Here is a 16,735-nt window from a genome sequence, read left to right as displayed (position 1 = left end):
ATTAAAAAGTATCAACGTTGCCTCTACTCGTCGCGTATTCGTGGCAACGTTCCGTATCATTAATCTTCCTCTACCCCTGTCGAAGCTATCCAACGCACCCCGTATCGTGTTTCCGTACGATCATAACGATGTCCGCCGACAAAGCCGAAAGCTTTTACACGAGTCATTAGGAGATAGACCGTCCGTAGAGGCGACTTTACACCTTGACCTTTTGCTCGCAGATGGCGTGGTATCCTATTCGATGCCCCAAGGTGATAAAAGGGGTAATGGATGGGAATTCTTCGACGCCACCTACGACGGACACTGGGACGGCGAGCTGCGCCGTGGCTTGGGCCAGCTGACAGACGGCAAGACGGGCCCTGATAACTTCAAACTGGGATACTACGATAACGATCGTACCCAGGGCTGGGTCGGCTGGAGAAACGACACGCGTGGACAGGCTGTCGAGATCAAGTTCGAGTTCGACAAGGTCAGAGAGTTCTCCTCCATACACATCTACTGCAACAATCAGTTCACCAAGGATGTCCAGGTGAGTGTTTCCACGATCGTTGGATCTTTAATTACCTCTAGCTTGTTTCGAGATCGGGGGAGCGATGCTTTGACCACGCGATAGGCGACGAAACGATAGCATCCCCTGTTTCTATTTCTCAAGTATACAGAATATCTTTGGAATATTTCCAAAAATTTAAGAATCGATATTTTTCATTCGTTTGTCCCCTACATCTATTACAATAGTCATCGCATCGCGGGAGCAAATCAAATTTACAGGAAGCGGAAGCTAAACTTCGATTAACGGCGTCTGAGAATCATTTCATCTCGTACGTGTCCCCGTAAAATGATTTAAAAATGTTCGTAAGACGGTCGCGTATCGAAGGGGTGGAAATAAAATTTGCGAAGTCCGTTCTCGCGTGGCTGCCGGTGAAATAAAGATGAAGCTGGCATTAAGAGGGGACGGCTTTCTAATTACGTGTCCACGCCCCCCGGCAAGCGTAAACACGCGGCGGAAAGCGTGGAATCGTTTACCCTCGCTTTGTCGTCGTTATTCCTCAGCCCTGGCAAGGAATGCGCAAGCCAGCAGCCGATCAACAGGCTTACCATCCACGGTTGTTCGGGATCCTTTTGCCGTCACCTCGCTCTGGCCTGGTCGTCGCGCAGCGTCTTCCTCCTCCGGCGTCCCCCCCACGGTTGATTGAATATTCCACTCGACGCTTTATCAGTCAGACGCCGGCTGAATATAAATACAATTTGAAACGGTAATTCCGGTAGTTGGGTATCTCGGAGCGTGGCTTATTGGCCAGATCGGCGCGATACCGCTTAAAAGCTGGAATAATCGCGACGCGTGATCTCTGTTATTAAACAGCTCTCGCGACTTACTTTCATCATCGTGCGATCTAGCTTTCATTAGCATATGCTTTTAAGCCGGACGCATTACGCTCGAATTCTATCCCCTTTCGCTTTCGACCCGGCCATCGCGAGCTCCTGTCCGGTTTTCCTATCGGCGATTAAATTTAACGAAATCGGCCTGGCCTGTATAAATGGATGTCGTAACTGCGCAGCTAGGCGAGCGTTAGACACGATCCGCGTTCGTTTTATTCGTCGCACCCGACACGCGGCAAACGCGTAAATAACGGGGAGCAGTCGGGCGAACATGTGTCCTGTTCGCGCTATCTTCGAAATTACGCTCGCGTGTAATTTTTAATAACTCGTCGATGCTTGCAGCGCCAGTCGATACGACTGCAATTACCGAAGATTGCGGCGAAATCGATGTTTAGTTTTATCAGGCCGGAGATGCAATTACGCGTATACGTTTACCTTAATCGTATCGCCTCGGTTGTGTCGTGTGTGTACATTATATTTAGGTACACGTTGCACGGTTAATAACGCTGCTGCCGCTCCTGCAAATTCCTTCAGTCATCCTCGCGTTTCTTCTTTTTAAGAATTTGCAGTTTGCACGAAGTTGCGCGATGTTTGGATACGTTGCACGTTACGAGTCTCACTCGAGTCTCGACACTCGCGTCGAGAATTATAATTTCAAATCGGCGGAGATAGACTTAAGAAAGGTTAACTCGAACTTCCTATTTTATTAGCTCGTAAAATAGTTTCGTTGCACGCGAGTTGGAGGAATTCGCACGCGGAAGTAGGCGAATACCGGGACTTTGGAAAGACGAGAAAATACAGGAAAATCAACCGATGCGACGAGCGAGCTGGACCACTCTTGTTCGCACTCGTGGCATCGGGATGGACCGCGCACTCGCCACGAAATATCCTGTTTATAAAAATTGCAACAGGCAGTTTTAATAACGACATTACAAGCGGTGGTCGTTGAAAGAGGAATAAAAATTTCAGAGTAACTACGAGTCCGTTGCTAATTCATTCCCGCTCCGAAATGCCATGCATTCGAGAGGAGAGCGAGCGAAGAAAAGTTTCGCTTTAATTCGCCGGCGCTTCGTTAATTGGAAAAATACGCGAGGCATTAAACGCGTGCCGGTGCGACGTTAAAGCGTGTCCACGCGGACCACTTCTTCCCTCTTTTTCCATCCCGTCGCGTGAAATTAACGCAAATTCGCGGATCTAATAGCCGGACGCGTGCTCGAGGGTAGGGGGCAGGGGAAGGGGAGAGTACGGGGTGGTGAAAGGCTCGGAGAAAGCGAAAGAAAGGCTGGCGATTCGTTACCGGTGTAATCCCGTGCGTGGCGGCCTCGCCGGAAATGAGCTCGCGGCCTCGCGTTATTCCAGGCATTCTTCGTCGCAGCGCCGGCCAATAATTCGATCCCTTGTATAATTTCCGTTTCGCCGCGATTTCGCGACCCTTCCGCGGCGTTCGCGTTAACTTCGATAATGTAATGCAAATACATCCGCCGCTCGCTCCATTCAACCCTCTCTTTCCACTCGTTCCACCCTCTCGCGCCGACGCCACCCCCGCGCATTGATACGGATACGATAGAGGCGGCCGCGTGCCGGCTCGAATGCGAAATCGGCCCGACCATGGAATTATTTCCGGCCGCGGAATAAAATTCCCGATTGCCCGGCACAAAGAGATCAAACTTCAGATTTATGCGATTCCGCGGATCGTCCCATTGACGCGACCCGACGCCAGGGTACGAGGGGCGAACACCGGGGGGATAATGTAACGCTTTCAAACGAGTTTTCCAGCCACCAGATTTTACCCTCGTCAGACCGTGTCTGGCTTTTTGCGAATCCCGAGATGGAGTTTCCGCTGTTATCTTAGGCGGCGAACGCGTTATGGAATCGCCTGTACGGAACCTTTCGTTCTTTATTTATTTATGTACCCTTTGGTAATACGAAATGCTGAAAAATCGAGCACCGCGTGCAGAAATAGATGCCGGAAATTTACGAGTATCGTTTAAATTGTAACGAATAGTGAAGGTAATGTCAATTCTTTTGTATCTCTTATGGTGTTCCGTCAATTACGATGGAATTTTCGTTCGAACTGTTTATAAAATTAACTAAACTTTTGCAGAACTGCAATGTCGAATGCGCGAGACCGAAATGGGATTTCCAATTATTATATAACGATACCGATGAATATAATACGCTCGCTTCGAATCGCTGGTGAAATCAATGGAGCCGAATACAAACGCACCGGCTTCCGACCCGGTAATTTCGAACATTTAGAGAAAAATACAACACTCGGTATGAATTTAGAATGAATTCTTCCATTATTGGCTGCCGTTCGCAACGGTTTACGAAAAGTTGCCTGGAACATTCGAGATATCGAACAGAATTTAATAGCGATGCTACCCAATCTTTTCCATCTTTTACTGTTCATCGATAAATACCTATCTGCAGCTGGAAATTACAGGCGATCTCGAGTGTCAGCGTCTTCGACGGTTCAGCCTCGATCAGGCTCCTCCGCTTATCGCAATAATTTACCAGCACGCTACACCGTCCAATCGAATCGCAACTAAATCACGAACCAAAGAATCCCGCTCTTTTCGTCTATTTTTACACGAGCAGTCATCTTCGGTCCACTTGCCCGGTCTTTTCATCCGCGTCCCGCGTGTAATATCTAAATAAAACGGCAGAGGGACAAATAACAGCCTCGCGGACGATAACCACAGTGTCGAAGGATCTTTCGTTTATTTCCCTTTACCATTCCCTGGAAGAACGCGGTAAAATTAGCCGGCTGGATGGCGAAATAATTTATCGAACGCGAAGCGGCGCACGACGTTACACGCGAACGCGTCGCAATTAATATCGCCACTTCTTTCGCCCCGGCCGATAAAACGGCAACGGCCGCGTTACGTTTAACAAGAACACGCCGAGATAACGCGAATGCTGGAAACGGCAATGGCACGCAGCCGGAACGCCGGCGCGGCCCACGCGTGCCAGCCTGCCCGTCGCAAATCCGCTTTAAACTCGAGCGTTTTGCTCCACGGCCTGGCGCATTTAAAGATTTGCCCGCGCGTGCGGTGAAATATGCATGCACGATTATCGAACAGTGCCATAAACGGGGATCGACCGAATTTTGATTCGGATGAAAGCGGTGCCGGATGTTTCGCGTGCCCCGTACGCCGCACGGGCCGTCCGCTTTCGGTCTGCGTTCCACCGACGAGGTAGAATCGCGGGACGAAGCTAAAATCGCGCGACGTTGATCAACGTTCGTCGACCCGATGTTCCCGATGTTCCCGATCGCGGAAAAGTCATTTTCGATAATTGTCAGCGTGATTATTTCGCGACCGCGATCGCGGGTACGGCCAGCGGGTCGGCCGGGTTATTGGGCCATCGCGTGGGCACCGATGAAGCTGATGAACTCTAAAAATTTCATACGCCGTCGTACGGCTCATGAATACATTGACATGGAGCATTTTGTTCGAATAAATAACACCGTTTAATTGAAACGTTCGATCTCTATTCGCGATGGCCGGCGCCCGGGGGGCGCGCTGGCTCGAGGGTGGCAACGGGAGACTATATTTTCGGTATCAGCAATTTCACGCGCGCGGCCACGGTGAAGCTGACGATATTTTATTCGCCATGACCGGTGGGACGACGGCGGCGGGGGGGTCGGGGCAGGGTAGACGAAAAATCATGGGAACATTTCGGCGAGCTAGTCTCGCGCGCGCGCGCCCGACGTTTTTCGAGGCAATTAATGCCGAAGATCGACAAACCGAGCGAACGGGAATGAAACAAAAAAAAGGGGGTAGGGGGCACGTGGAGAAAGAAAAAATGAAATTCCGAGCCGCAGGAAAAACGCGCGTTCACCGCGAAACGCAAATACGCGCGGCGGCCGGAAAACGCGTTTGCGTTTCGATTCGGCGCCGAGCGCGGACCCGACCCGGCCTTTCCGCGAAAACCACCGCGGTAAGCGCTTTTTCGCCGTTGGTTGGCGCGAATCGCGCGAGGATCGGGGGCTCTCGACGGACCGTCGAAACGGACAACCCAGCCTGGACGGGTAAAAATCGCGCGTATGAAATTCTTCGCTTATCGCGGCGGCCAGCGAGCGCAAATATGCGAGCTCACGGACCGTGCGCGCCGAGGGGTGAGAAAGCGACGCACGCGAGGGCTGCTGAGAGAAAGGGAGTGCTAAGCACAGAGGACGGAAGCACGCGCACAGACACGCGCGACAAACTATAAACGCGCGGACGCTCTTTGACGCGGCGACCCTCTGAAACCGCCATGTCGGTGCCCTCTTCGTGGTCTGGCTTCGAAACAGAGGCGCCGAACGCCCGATCGTCCTGCGGATTCCCTTCCGCGTCGCCAGGTTTTATATACCGAATGGCCCCGTCTGCGCAGCTTCGCAAGCTCATAAACCGGAACCCCTCGCACGATGCCTCTGCCGCGCTTTGCCCGTGGCGCATCTTTGATATCCAAATAACATTTTCCCCTTGGACGGAAGCAGCCAGCGAAACACGCCCGATAATAGACTGCGATACCCGTCTCACCCCCGTCACCTTCGCGTTAAAAAAGACCCGACCAAGTCTCGCCGCCGTGGCCAAAAGGGGCGCAAACGGGACCCGCGGGGGGTTGGAAAGGAAACGCCGTCTTGAGGGACGGCGAGGAATTAGCTGCGAATGGGCTGCGAAAGGAGTCGCGAACTTTGTAATTACTGGCAGATTGCAGGTTCGAGGGCTTCTTCTCTTCTTTTATTTCCTTTACCTTTTCCTTTTCATCAAATTTTTTTTTTTTTTTTTTTTTTTTTTTTTTCTTTATTTTTTGTCGTTGTTTGATTAAGGGAGAGGGAAGCCCGTTTGCAGGAAATTGGGGTATATTAGAGAAATACCGCGTACGCGTCTTGTTGATAGAAGGTAATAGAGAGAAGGAAGAGATGCACAAACAGACCTTCAGCGCTATTACTATTAAGATAAATTAATTTAACAACTACGGAGAAAGTATGGTTTACGTAAGCAAATAACATTGCTCGTCTGCTTCGTAATTGTATCGCTCTAATAAGTCTATTATTAACCCTTTGCACTCGGCGATTTTTTCGTTACAGGAAAATAGTAATTCGAAGACTTGCTGTCATAGAGTCGCCGAAATTTTTAAAATGGTAAATGAGAAATCATATGCAAATTAAGACGTAGAATTATTTTTCTTCGACATTCCACGCATCGTTAGGTAATTTTATATTTCATATATTAATTAACGTCGATCTTTAGAATTTGATTAAATGGTGACTGAGAGTCACCTCTCGAGTGCAGAGGGTTAAATTCATAAATTTGTCGACATAATTCAGAATCAAGGAACACCCTGTATGTCACCGATTGTCGATCAGGTTCTTATACTTTTGACATCGTACATTGGAGGATTTTCGTAGAATTGCGAGTTTCTCTTGTGGAAAGATTTCGCTCGTGTTTGTTAAGGGATGCCAATGATCGTCAAGTTTGATAAAAATTGAATCGAATGTGGTTGGTGAAAAGGGAATCGGAGCCGATGACCCCGCAGTCGTAGGATCTAGTTGGATCATAGGATCGTGAGCACGCGAGCCCTATGAACCCGTAGCAATGGGATTTACTTGACGTTACGTCGATAACGCTACCCCGGTTTCATGGCATACGACTGCTATGAGACCCACACGAGGCCTGCTAGGATATAGGCAGGGACTCTGCTGGAATCACACCGAAATCCGCAGACTCGTCAGACCTGCTAGAAGATGACCCAGATTCGTCGAATCCAACGAGATCTCCTGTTCGTAAAGAACCTTGAACCCGGTGAACCCAGGGAACCGATTTCAAGAGCCGCATCAAATTTGTCAGACTCTGCAGACGTCGTCTGAGACTCTTTCTAGATGATCGAAGATTTGTGTGACCCAGTGGTTGTAACTCTTACGAGTTCTCGTTTGATCTAATAGAACGGTTCATGGAAACCACTGTCCACTCACGGTCCAGTCTCTATCTGATTCCTCGAATTTGAAGTCTTCCATAAATTCCGGTATTCTCTCAATCGACTGCGACGAGCACAGGTCTAAGACATGTCTTATAAATCCGAGTTGATCTCGGCTGTTTCTCGAGTATGTACTCTGGTCTAGTTGCTCGAGTTTCAGGTGACTGTAACTAGGTTCTTCCGTAGGTAGTTTCGTAAAGGCTCATTTTCGCCGTATAATCTCTTTCACCGTTTAGAAGCGAACCCATTCAAGACTCGTCGATGCGTTCGCTGTTCCGTGCACCCGGACGGAGCGACATCCGGTTTTGGTGGAGGATCCCGAAACGTGGAGCATAAGCAACGAGATCGCTTTGTAATTTTCTCGTATACGCGGAGAAATGTTTGACGTAGCAATTTAATAAACGTAACGACCGAGACGTCTGCGAGTCAATTTACTTATCCGTTCAGCCTGGAGGAGAAGGAAAGGAAACGAGCAAACTCGCCGCCGCGTCTGATAAGATCTTTCGTTGCGTTTCTGACAGTGTGCAAATACTTTTCCTTGGTCGTGTAAGGACCGAAACCCCACCTTTCCCGTCGTTCACCGTTACGGCTCGTCAAAGTGCATAAATTTCCGTGATTGCATCCCCTTCCAGGCCCCGATGCAACGGTTCTTCGCCGGTCCCGTTGCTCCCGTGTCAATTTTGTTTACGAATGCTCTTTCCTACGGACTCCATTTCAATTTCGCCCGTGGGTGCGTTCCCTTTGACAGCCGGGAATGGAAGAGTACCGTCTATCCCTGGCATAATGCATAAGACTCGACGACTGGCTAATGGCCGAAATGAGCCGCGTGCACCGGCCAAGCCGTGCTATTTTAGCACGCGGCCCGAATCGAATCCGGCCTTGCATGATTTTTTAAAAACACCCGACCGTGTGCACACGCAGAAATAACGAAAGCGTGCAGTCCGTCTAATTAGAGCTCCACTCTGTTTCGTCTATCGAATCATCCAGGCAGATCGCGGGGTGCAGAGACCGACGCAGATCGAAGCATGAAAGGACCGATGAATCGATACAAAAAGCAACGGACGACGAATTAAAAAGGAAGAAAAAAGCGGACGGTAGAAAAGCCCGTGAACCAACGGAAGACCCGGACAGGGGTACGTTTTAAAACGTTTACACACACGGCTACGGTCGCGTCGCGCCGCCGATGCAACGAGATAATGCTGCTCTTTGAGCGTAAGTCTCTGTTTGCGCTAGGACGCAGATACGTTTCAGCGGAACCATTTCCCGTGGCCGGTGGAAAAAGAGCTGCCTCTCGCCTGGCCAGGTCAGGCCGAACCAGGCTTCTCCATTTCTCTCCGTTCAACCGTGCTGTAAAAAAGAGATTTACTTCCAGATCAGTTATCGCGCTTCATCCGGTATATTATATCGGATAAGCCGCGCGGCTTCCGTCTCTGCATCTGACTCCTGGTGCGGCCGCGCGGCCTCGCGTCCACCACCCGCACACATCGACCTTTTCTACGCTTGTCCAGCTCCGAGTTTCGATCGAATACATGGCCCGGTGTGGACGGACCTTCGCCACCAACGCGACGTCCAACCGAGAGACGACAAGGGTGAAGCAAACGAGTTTTATGACGATCCACCACCAGCAGGGAACCACGGCAAAGCGACGGATACGGAACATCGATATATCGATACCACCGGGACAGACGCCTCTTTCTCTTCTCCCCTGCTCTTTCTCTCTTCCTCTTTCCGGCTCTCTCCAACGTCGTTCGGATATCGTTTCCGACTCCCATCGGGCCTGAAACGAATCTTTCGTAATTGCATTTACATGACGCGAATTACGATAACGAAATCTTGGAGAGCCGATTCGACGCCGGATCCGCTCCAGATGTTGCCCCGCGGTTGTGACAATCGCGTTATCGACTTTCGGCTATGTACCCCGCCGCAACGCCGGTTGAAAGGAAGTTTTCCTTACACGGATAATTCGATAGCCCGCGAAGCGTCGGGTATCAGTTTTCCCGGGGTCCTCGTTGCAATTGAAATTGCCAAGATTGCTTCTTTCGGCGTTCGAACGAACGTGTCATCGATGAAATATAGGGTAAAATCGATCGAGTATGAGCAATAAGAGGGCACCGCGGATCGTAAGTTGATCCATCCTTTGTTGCTTGACTTGGACTTACGAGTCGGCAACTAGCGCCACCGTAACCCGTAACTACGATAGACACGCTGTAGACACGAGTCAGCGGCTTACTGCTTGTCGCATATAGCGCGTCGACTTAAATAATTTAATTCGATATGCATATAACGTTTATTTAACGTAGGAAATGTAAACGTTGGAATAATTTCGGCAGTGTGATTTATCGGTGCAAATACACGTACACGTATGTTCGAAGCAGTCTTACACGGTGTTATAACGGCACGAAGTAACGTGCCTCCGACAAAATTTCAGAGCCGAAATTAACAAAATTCCCAATTATCGCTCGTGTCCGTGGACTACGAGCGATTCACATTATTATCCACTTTGGATTTTACCGCTCGACAGGTCGTCCCGTCGAAATTCAATCTCTCCTCTCCCGCTCGTTATTTTTTGCTTGACATTTTTGTCAACGCGAAATTCGATGGCGGCTGCAGTTTTTATTCCTTTCGATAGCTTCAATTTTCATCTTTCACGTGACGTTTTTACGTGCGCTTTCATACAAAGCGAATGGGGAGAAAAAATGGGAGAAGGGAAAAAGAAAGGAGGGAAAAAGGGAGGACGGAAAAGAGAAAAAGAGACACGGACAAGGTGGATCGTAAAATACTCGAATCCTTATATATATATAAAATATATATATACATACATATACGTATACACATATACGAACGCAGGCCTCGATACAACGCTCGCTAAGTAAAGCCTTTTTGCGAGCTCGGATAATATCCCTGATTTATGATCAGATCATATACCCTATCGAACTTCAGGGACGTATTAAACTTTTATAACGTCCTCAAAAGTCACACGACTTTCGTTTGCCAGCCCAACCCCCTCCAGCGCTTCGCGCGCGAGGATCGTATTTTACTTTGTTCCTAAATCTTCTTCGGCGAGAGCGGGTTTTCGCGTCGGCTCTCTATCCATCAACGTCCTACTTCGTCTACGTCTGTTTTATTTCGTCTATACGCCGGCTTATTTAGCTTTCCGATGTGCTTTAAGGCCACCGCGATCAATCTCCCGCCACCCTGATAGAAATGGATCTTCCGTTCCGTTCCGTTTTCTTCTAATATGCAGATCCTTTGTTTTTCAACTCCGCCGTCGTGGAAATAAGAGAGACGCGTATCCACCTTATCGGGTGAAAAAAGAAAAGAGACGAGAAACTTCGATCCATTCGCGTTTTTAGATCAACGGCAAGTTGCAGGATGTTTAAATTCTCCTTCGATATCGACGATCCTCCGGGTATCCAACGCGAGGGGGTGAAAAATCTTTGGAGAAGAGGAGAGATCCGAGGCTCACGATTCGAAACTGCGATCCACGGGATAGGGAGCAACCTGGTCTGTGGTCAGTTTCAACCACAATAGCCAGTTTCTCCGATTCTCCTTGCTTTTTCTTCCGATGCAGTTCTACGGTCGAGGTAATCCCAACGTTAACATCGATCCTCGAGTATTCCGCGATGTTCGCCTTCGCAGAGTCCCCAGTGGTCCTCGACCAATCTCGATTTACATTTCTCCGTTGCTTCCCAATGAACCACGAGAAGAGTGGCGAAAAGAAGCACGGAAGTCGCGAAATTTCTTACCACCCTTTTCACCCTAGGTATCTTGGCGAGAATTGCTCCCCCGATGATTGCGACTCATTTTCGACGTCGTAGGCGATTTTTCATCGACTGCGCGTGTAAGAAAAAATTGCACCTTATTTTTCAGGTATTCTCGCTGGCCGACATTCTGTTCAGCATCGGTGGCAAGTATTACACAGGGGAGCCGATCACGTACACCTACATGGAGGACAAGATCTTCGAATCGTCGCGCAACGTCACCATCAAGCTCCACCACAGGGTGGGCAAATACGTGAAGCTGAGACTCCACTTTTCCAACAGATGGATCATGATCAGCGAGGTGACCTTCGACTCCGGTAAGCGAACAGAAGTCGTCGTCGTTCCGGTTCCAACGACCGTCTGTCAGTCGACGGGAAAATATCGTACTCGCGAGTCCCTCTCGAAAGAACGAACACGTGAAACACGCGATCCCATGCTGTATGATATATCGCGCAATCTTCATCGAAACGTTTCGTTCTGTAGCGTGGAGCGATAAAACGCTACGTACGTTGTCGCGAGTGTACGCGCGTGTGTGCGTGCGCGCGCTCGCGTTCACACCGCGTTCGTTTCTCTCCCCGGTCGTCGTATCGCAGGATAAAAACAATGGCTATGGGGGAAAAAAAGGTCCTGTCAGGCGTCGTGTGCCGCCCTGTGAAACTTAGAAGAGAAAAATTTCTGCTTGTGACGCAAAATCGTTTTGCGGCGCGCAGACTTTTGGTCGCGAACGCCGTAGGGGAAGGAACACGGGTATTTCTTTTTGTAATTCCGGCCGGTTTCATTCGGATTTGACGTGACTCGTAGCCTGTGCCACACTCTCTCTTTCTCTCTCGTTCTCTCTCCCTCTGTGCCACGATCAACGCCACCCTCTTTTCCGGTCCCCCCCCCCCCCCAACCGATTTTCCAGCCCGTACACACCAATCTGACAGACCAGCCAGCGACTGTCAATCATCGGGGAATAAACCTGTACCTTGTGTATAAATTGATACACGGTAATTGACAACGGCTTATTATATATCTGTCAGTCGACCGATTTCGATTAAGTCGTACACACACTGTCCATCGAAGGGAAAAAGGACGATAACAGCTGGACGGATCCTCGGACCACGCGAAAGGGTGAATCGCAAATCGAACCTCGCTGCCTTCCTCGTTGCTCCTTTTATTATCCTTTGCCCCTTTTCTCTTTTCTTCCACCGATCTTCCTTTTTTCTTCCCTACCTTCTGCTCTGTATTTTTCTTCCACGCGGGAACGGGAACGAGAACCAGGACTGGATACGCAGCCATCGGACAACCTGCTGTTGCAATAGAAATCAACCTGTCCGGCATTCCGCACGAAGACAGCACGAATAACGACGCGGACGTTAGACACGGAAAAGCGCTTTGTCAACGAGGACGATATAAAATCTCGCAGAGTCGATTAGAGTCCTCCATCCACTTCACCGAATATAACTTCCGACCGATTTAACGCGGCATTCGATGGAAATGGTCTCCTCGCGACGCGGTTTAGCCGCGTTTGCGGATGGATTCCGGTACCGGTTTTAAGAGGATTTATAAGCGGGGCGCGACGACCGCGATTTTTCGCGCCGCGAGACAGAGACCTTGGTCCGATTGCGTCGCGATGTTTGATATTTCAACGATTCGAAATGACGGGAAACGTTTGTATTATTCGTAGAGAGGGTGGTCTCTGTGGTCGAGGTTCTCCTTGAGCGATGGCCTCGCGGTAAAAATGAATCGAGACCTCGCCCCGATTCGCTCGCGACTCGCGGAATCGGTTGGTTTTTCCGAGCGATTAAATCGACGAAACGCCGCGCCGTTGGACGCAGTGACGGGAGAGGAAATCCAATTAATTCGAAGATGATGTACAAACCGACAGAGTGGAGGGAAGAAGAAAAAGAGTAGCGAGCAGTGGGGCAGGGTGAGGGGCAAATGGAAAAACCTAAAAGGAGATGAAAGAAGGGATTAAACAAGCTTCGGCGTTGGTTGGAAGAGGCAGCGAACAACAAGAATGAAACGCGCTAAAACTCTCCTCGTTTCCAGCGAGCGGCCACGGTTCTGTGAAGAAAAATTCTTTGTTAACCGTAGCGGAGGGATTAAACGCAACGGTGCTCGAGTCACCGAACAATTGAACAGAAGAGTCTGCCCTCCTCGTATAAACCGTGTCACGAAACTCGACTTCCGAGCTTTATCATTTAACCCGAGAGCGCTTCTAAATAGACCTCAAAGACGCTCTTGGAGCGGAAGAATCGATGAATGAAAAGAGAATCAGCCGCGATCGAGCGCGGCGACGAGTGCGCGCGCTGGCCTTCGTTGAACCGCGCGCGGAACGGATCGCGCGTGCACGCGTGAACATCCGGAACCGCGTAATTTACTACCATTTTTTCCCACTCCTCCCGACCCTTTGTCTTCTCTTGATTAAACTCGCCGGAACGTTGCATCGAAGATAACGCGTCGCGAACAGAGACCACGGGCGAACAGCACGGAAAGACGACTTAGTATTGTACAAGGTATTCGTGGCACAAAGGGCCCTTTGTCAGCGAGATTTGCCCACCTAACAACAGGTTCATAAAGTGGGCATGAAACTCTTCCAGCCTGCGTTCCGTCGTCCGCTGTTTTTCCATCTCAAAGGATGTACATGGAACTGTACGGCGGACAATTTTCCCGTCGAGCAAATAGCGGCTGGGAAAAGCTGAAACGGTAGACCGAACCGGAACGCTGGATCTTGGAATCGATATCTCGTATCCGGATCGCGTAGCCATATCTCCGGAGAATTACTCAAATATTTACGCGCGTGGGGCGGAGGGAAAGTCCGTGGAAAAAAGCAGCTCGCGTTAATCGCGGAACAGGAGATGAAGCGTCGAGAAAGATCGGGGTCTTGCTCGAGCTAATAAAGGATTAGTCATTATCGGGATCTTCCGGGGATAATAAATGATCCAGGAGAAAAATATGGCTCGAGAGACCCCTCTTAATCGCGTTCCATCCCTTCGCGAGCTCCATCAAAGGGAAGCTATAGACGCGCTGTTTTCGCCCAGGTAAATCGCAACGCCTGGTCGAAACGAATTCGAAAGAACGAAAGAGTGGCTCTGGGTAACGGGCTATTACTAATGACGCGTCAACGCGACTACTTTATTTAGACGAGATCGACAACCCTTGCACGGCAACCCTTGCTCGGCTCTCCCTTCGACATCGGCGACCCCCCGTTTCTAGACAGATAATTTCATACGGATCTCATTGGCGTGCTGCGCGTGAAATTCATGCCCGTTGATCCGGGACCCCGCTCGTTTATTTCGAAAGAAAAGGAGCGTCGGTGGATGAGGGGATGGAAAGCAGGAAATAGCAGCCGAAGAAAAATGACCCGGTCCAACCCGCTCACCCTACAAATGCGACCACCGTGTGACTGATGTCCAGGAATAATTCCTGTCCGCGAAATGGGAAATCGTTCTCGACTCGGGTGCGCTCGTCGCCGGGAAATTGATTATGTAAGCGTCACGGTAGTACCTCTCAGGTGATCGATAATCGCGTTTCGTTTCTCGAATCGCGAATTTATAGCGAACGTCGAGTGCAAAGTAGATCCGGGTGTTCTCGGCTGTAACGAGTTTAGACCGACATTTTCATCCGTTCTTCGCCGTTCAGCTCGCTCTCTTCTTCCCTCCCGCTCGCGATCGCGCTTAACGAAAACATCGACGCCGTGGAATAACGACGAACGATGTCCTCCGAGGCGTCGCGAGGCAAAGGAAAGCCCCGACGCTCGAGAGGAACGGACGAATTGCCAGGAACGTGGCAATCGAGTTTCGCGAGTCCTTCGACGGCGGCGAAAGGGATTCGTTAAAAAGTTTATCGACAGTCCTGGCCGTTTATTTCCTCGCAATTTCTTTGAGGACAATCGTTCGATCCAGCTTTAAGCACGTCCACGTCCACGCCGACGCCGACGCCGACAACGACGACAACGACGAAGACGTAAAAAGGGGACGAGAAAAACGGGAATACCATAATGGATGCACCCGGTCAGATTCTTTCAGCTCCTGCTCGTTCCATTTCTCGCGGAGGTCCTGCAGGGATTTCGCCGTTGCTCCTTCCTGTTCTCTTCTCCGAGATACGTAATTGGACAGGGAAATACGAGAAGCTGGGCCGTGGATCGCCTTGCCAGGTGGAGGCTTGCCCCCCTTTCCTCCGCCGCCTCTCCGGTTACCGTGAATGCCGTAAAAATGATTCACCGCCGTGGATCGCTCACCCCATTCTGTTCCTTAAATATTCAAAATATCGTGTCCCAGGCGCTGATATATCGCGAGCATTTTCCCCGCGTCGGGCAGCCGTTGTGCTCGCTTCCGCGTTATCGGCCGCCGGAAACCGCCCTCGGGGCGTCTGCTCTAAGACTTCTCGCCGGATACTCGATTATTAATTGACAGAGAGGAACGAGCCGCCTCGCGAAAAATTTCCTCCAACTTATCCCGTTAATAATCCCATTACCGGCACAACGACGGCACGCCCTGCTCTCCGGATTAAGTCACGCGGCTCTCGAAAAACCTTGCAAACAGGGGACGAAATTAATCGCCAGTCACCCCATTCCGGGACCAGAAGCTCGTCGCTCGTTTCTTCCTGAAATTCGTATCGTGTCGCGTCTTTCGATTAACTCTTCTCGTAATTTACGCTATTTCTCTTTTCTCTTTTCTCTTTTCTCTTTTCAAAGATTTTTCTTTTCTCGGGGAGAAAGGGGAAAGATAGGCGAAATTGGAGTTGGACGGATAGTTGGTTATTGGACGAATGGGCGGATTTAGACGGGACGGAGGATCGAAAGACGAGTCAAGGATAGGGCGGATCGTTCGACAATGGAGGCGATATCGAGCGATAAATAAAGGTGAAACGAGGGTGGACGTATTAAGGCAACGATTGGCGGCGACGTCTGACGTGCTCGAAGCACCGGAAGCATCCTTTCGCCAGACAATCCCACGGTGGCCGATTCACAATGGCCGTCGTTCGATTAAGCCGCCCTCGCTCTCCGTGGTCGGGAACGAGGTCGAACGCGGCCGAGAAACCAAGTTCGCGGATCCATTTCCGTTTCTGAGCGATAAATCAAAGCGCTTTTAAAATCGCTCAGCCTCCTGCCACCCTCTTTCTCCTCCCTCGCTCGTTTCTTCTTCTTCTTCTTCGTTTCTTCGTCCGCGAGGGAACGCGTCGCGAGATCAAGGAGCGCATTAGTTGCATTTGACGTGGAGCGTCAGCTGCGCGTGCACGGTGCACGTGCAGCCATCTTTGCGCGTCTCGTTGTCCCCGTGGCGGCTGCAACGGGCCTGTTGCATCGGCGAGGAAAAGAGAAGAAGAAGGTAGACGATGGTAGAGGATGGTAGACGTTGAACGGAGGCGAAAGCGCGTGGAAATCGCGAGACGAAAGAACGAGGCTTCTTACCGAACTCCATCCAGACCTCTGCCGTCTGCCGGTCGATTTTTATTTTCATTCCTGCCCGAAGAAAGGCATCCCGTTGCATCTCGCGGTGCACGATGATTTATACGCGGAAGATCCACCTACGTAAGTTATGGCCCACCCTTGTCGCAATCGCGCTGCGTCCTGATCCAATCGTAAATCTGGCTAGCACTGTACTCCGTGCGGCTTCGGGAGTGTATATGCAGCCACGGGAGAGCGG

The 16,735-nt window shown here is 50.3% G+C and overlaps 1 protein-coding gene across 1 annotated transcript in view; it reads left to right on the top strand.

Annotated features, from left to right (window-relative positions):
• LOC108552585 (discoidin domain-containing receptor 2) overlaps positions 1-16,735 on the top strand; it is a 74,287-nt gene that overhangs the window by 31,636 nt on the left and 25,916 nt on the right. The window contains 2 exon segments of the mRNA XM_083287403.1: positions 222-529; positions 11,212-11,419. Of these exon segments, the coding sequence (XP_083143529.1) occupies positions 222-529; positions 11,212-11,419 (516 nt within the window).

This window comes from Eufriesea mexicana, unplaced genomic scaffold (assembly GCF_001483705.2).
Source record: "Eufriesea mexicana isolate 0111107269 unplaced genomic scaffold, ASM148370v2 scaffold7347, whole genome shotgun sequence".
Lineage (NCBI taxonomy): Eukaryota > Metazoa > Arthropoda > Insecta > Hymenoptera > Apidae > Eufriesea > Eufriesea mexicana.
This window is presented reverse-complemented; position numbering and strand designations above follow the sequence as displayed.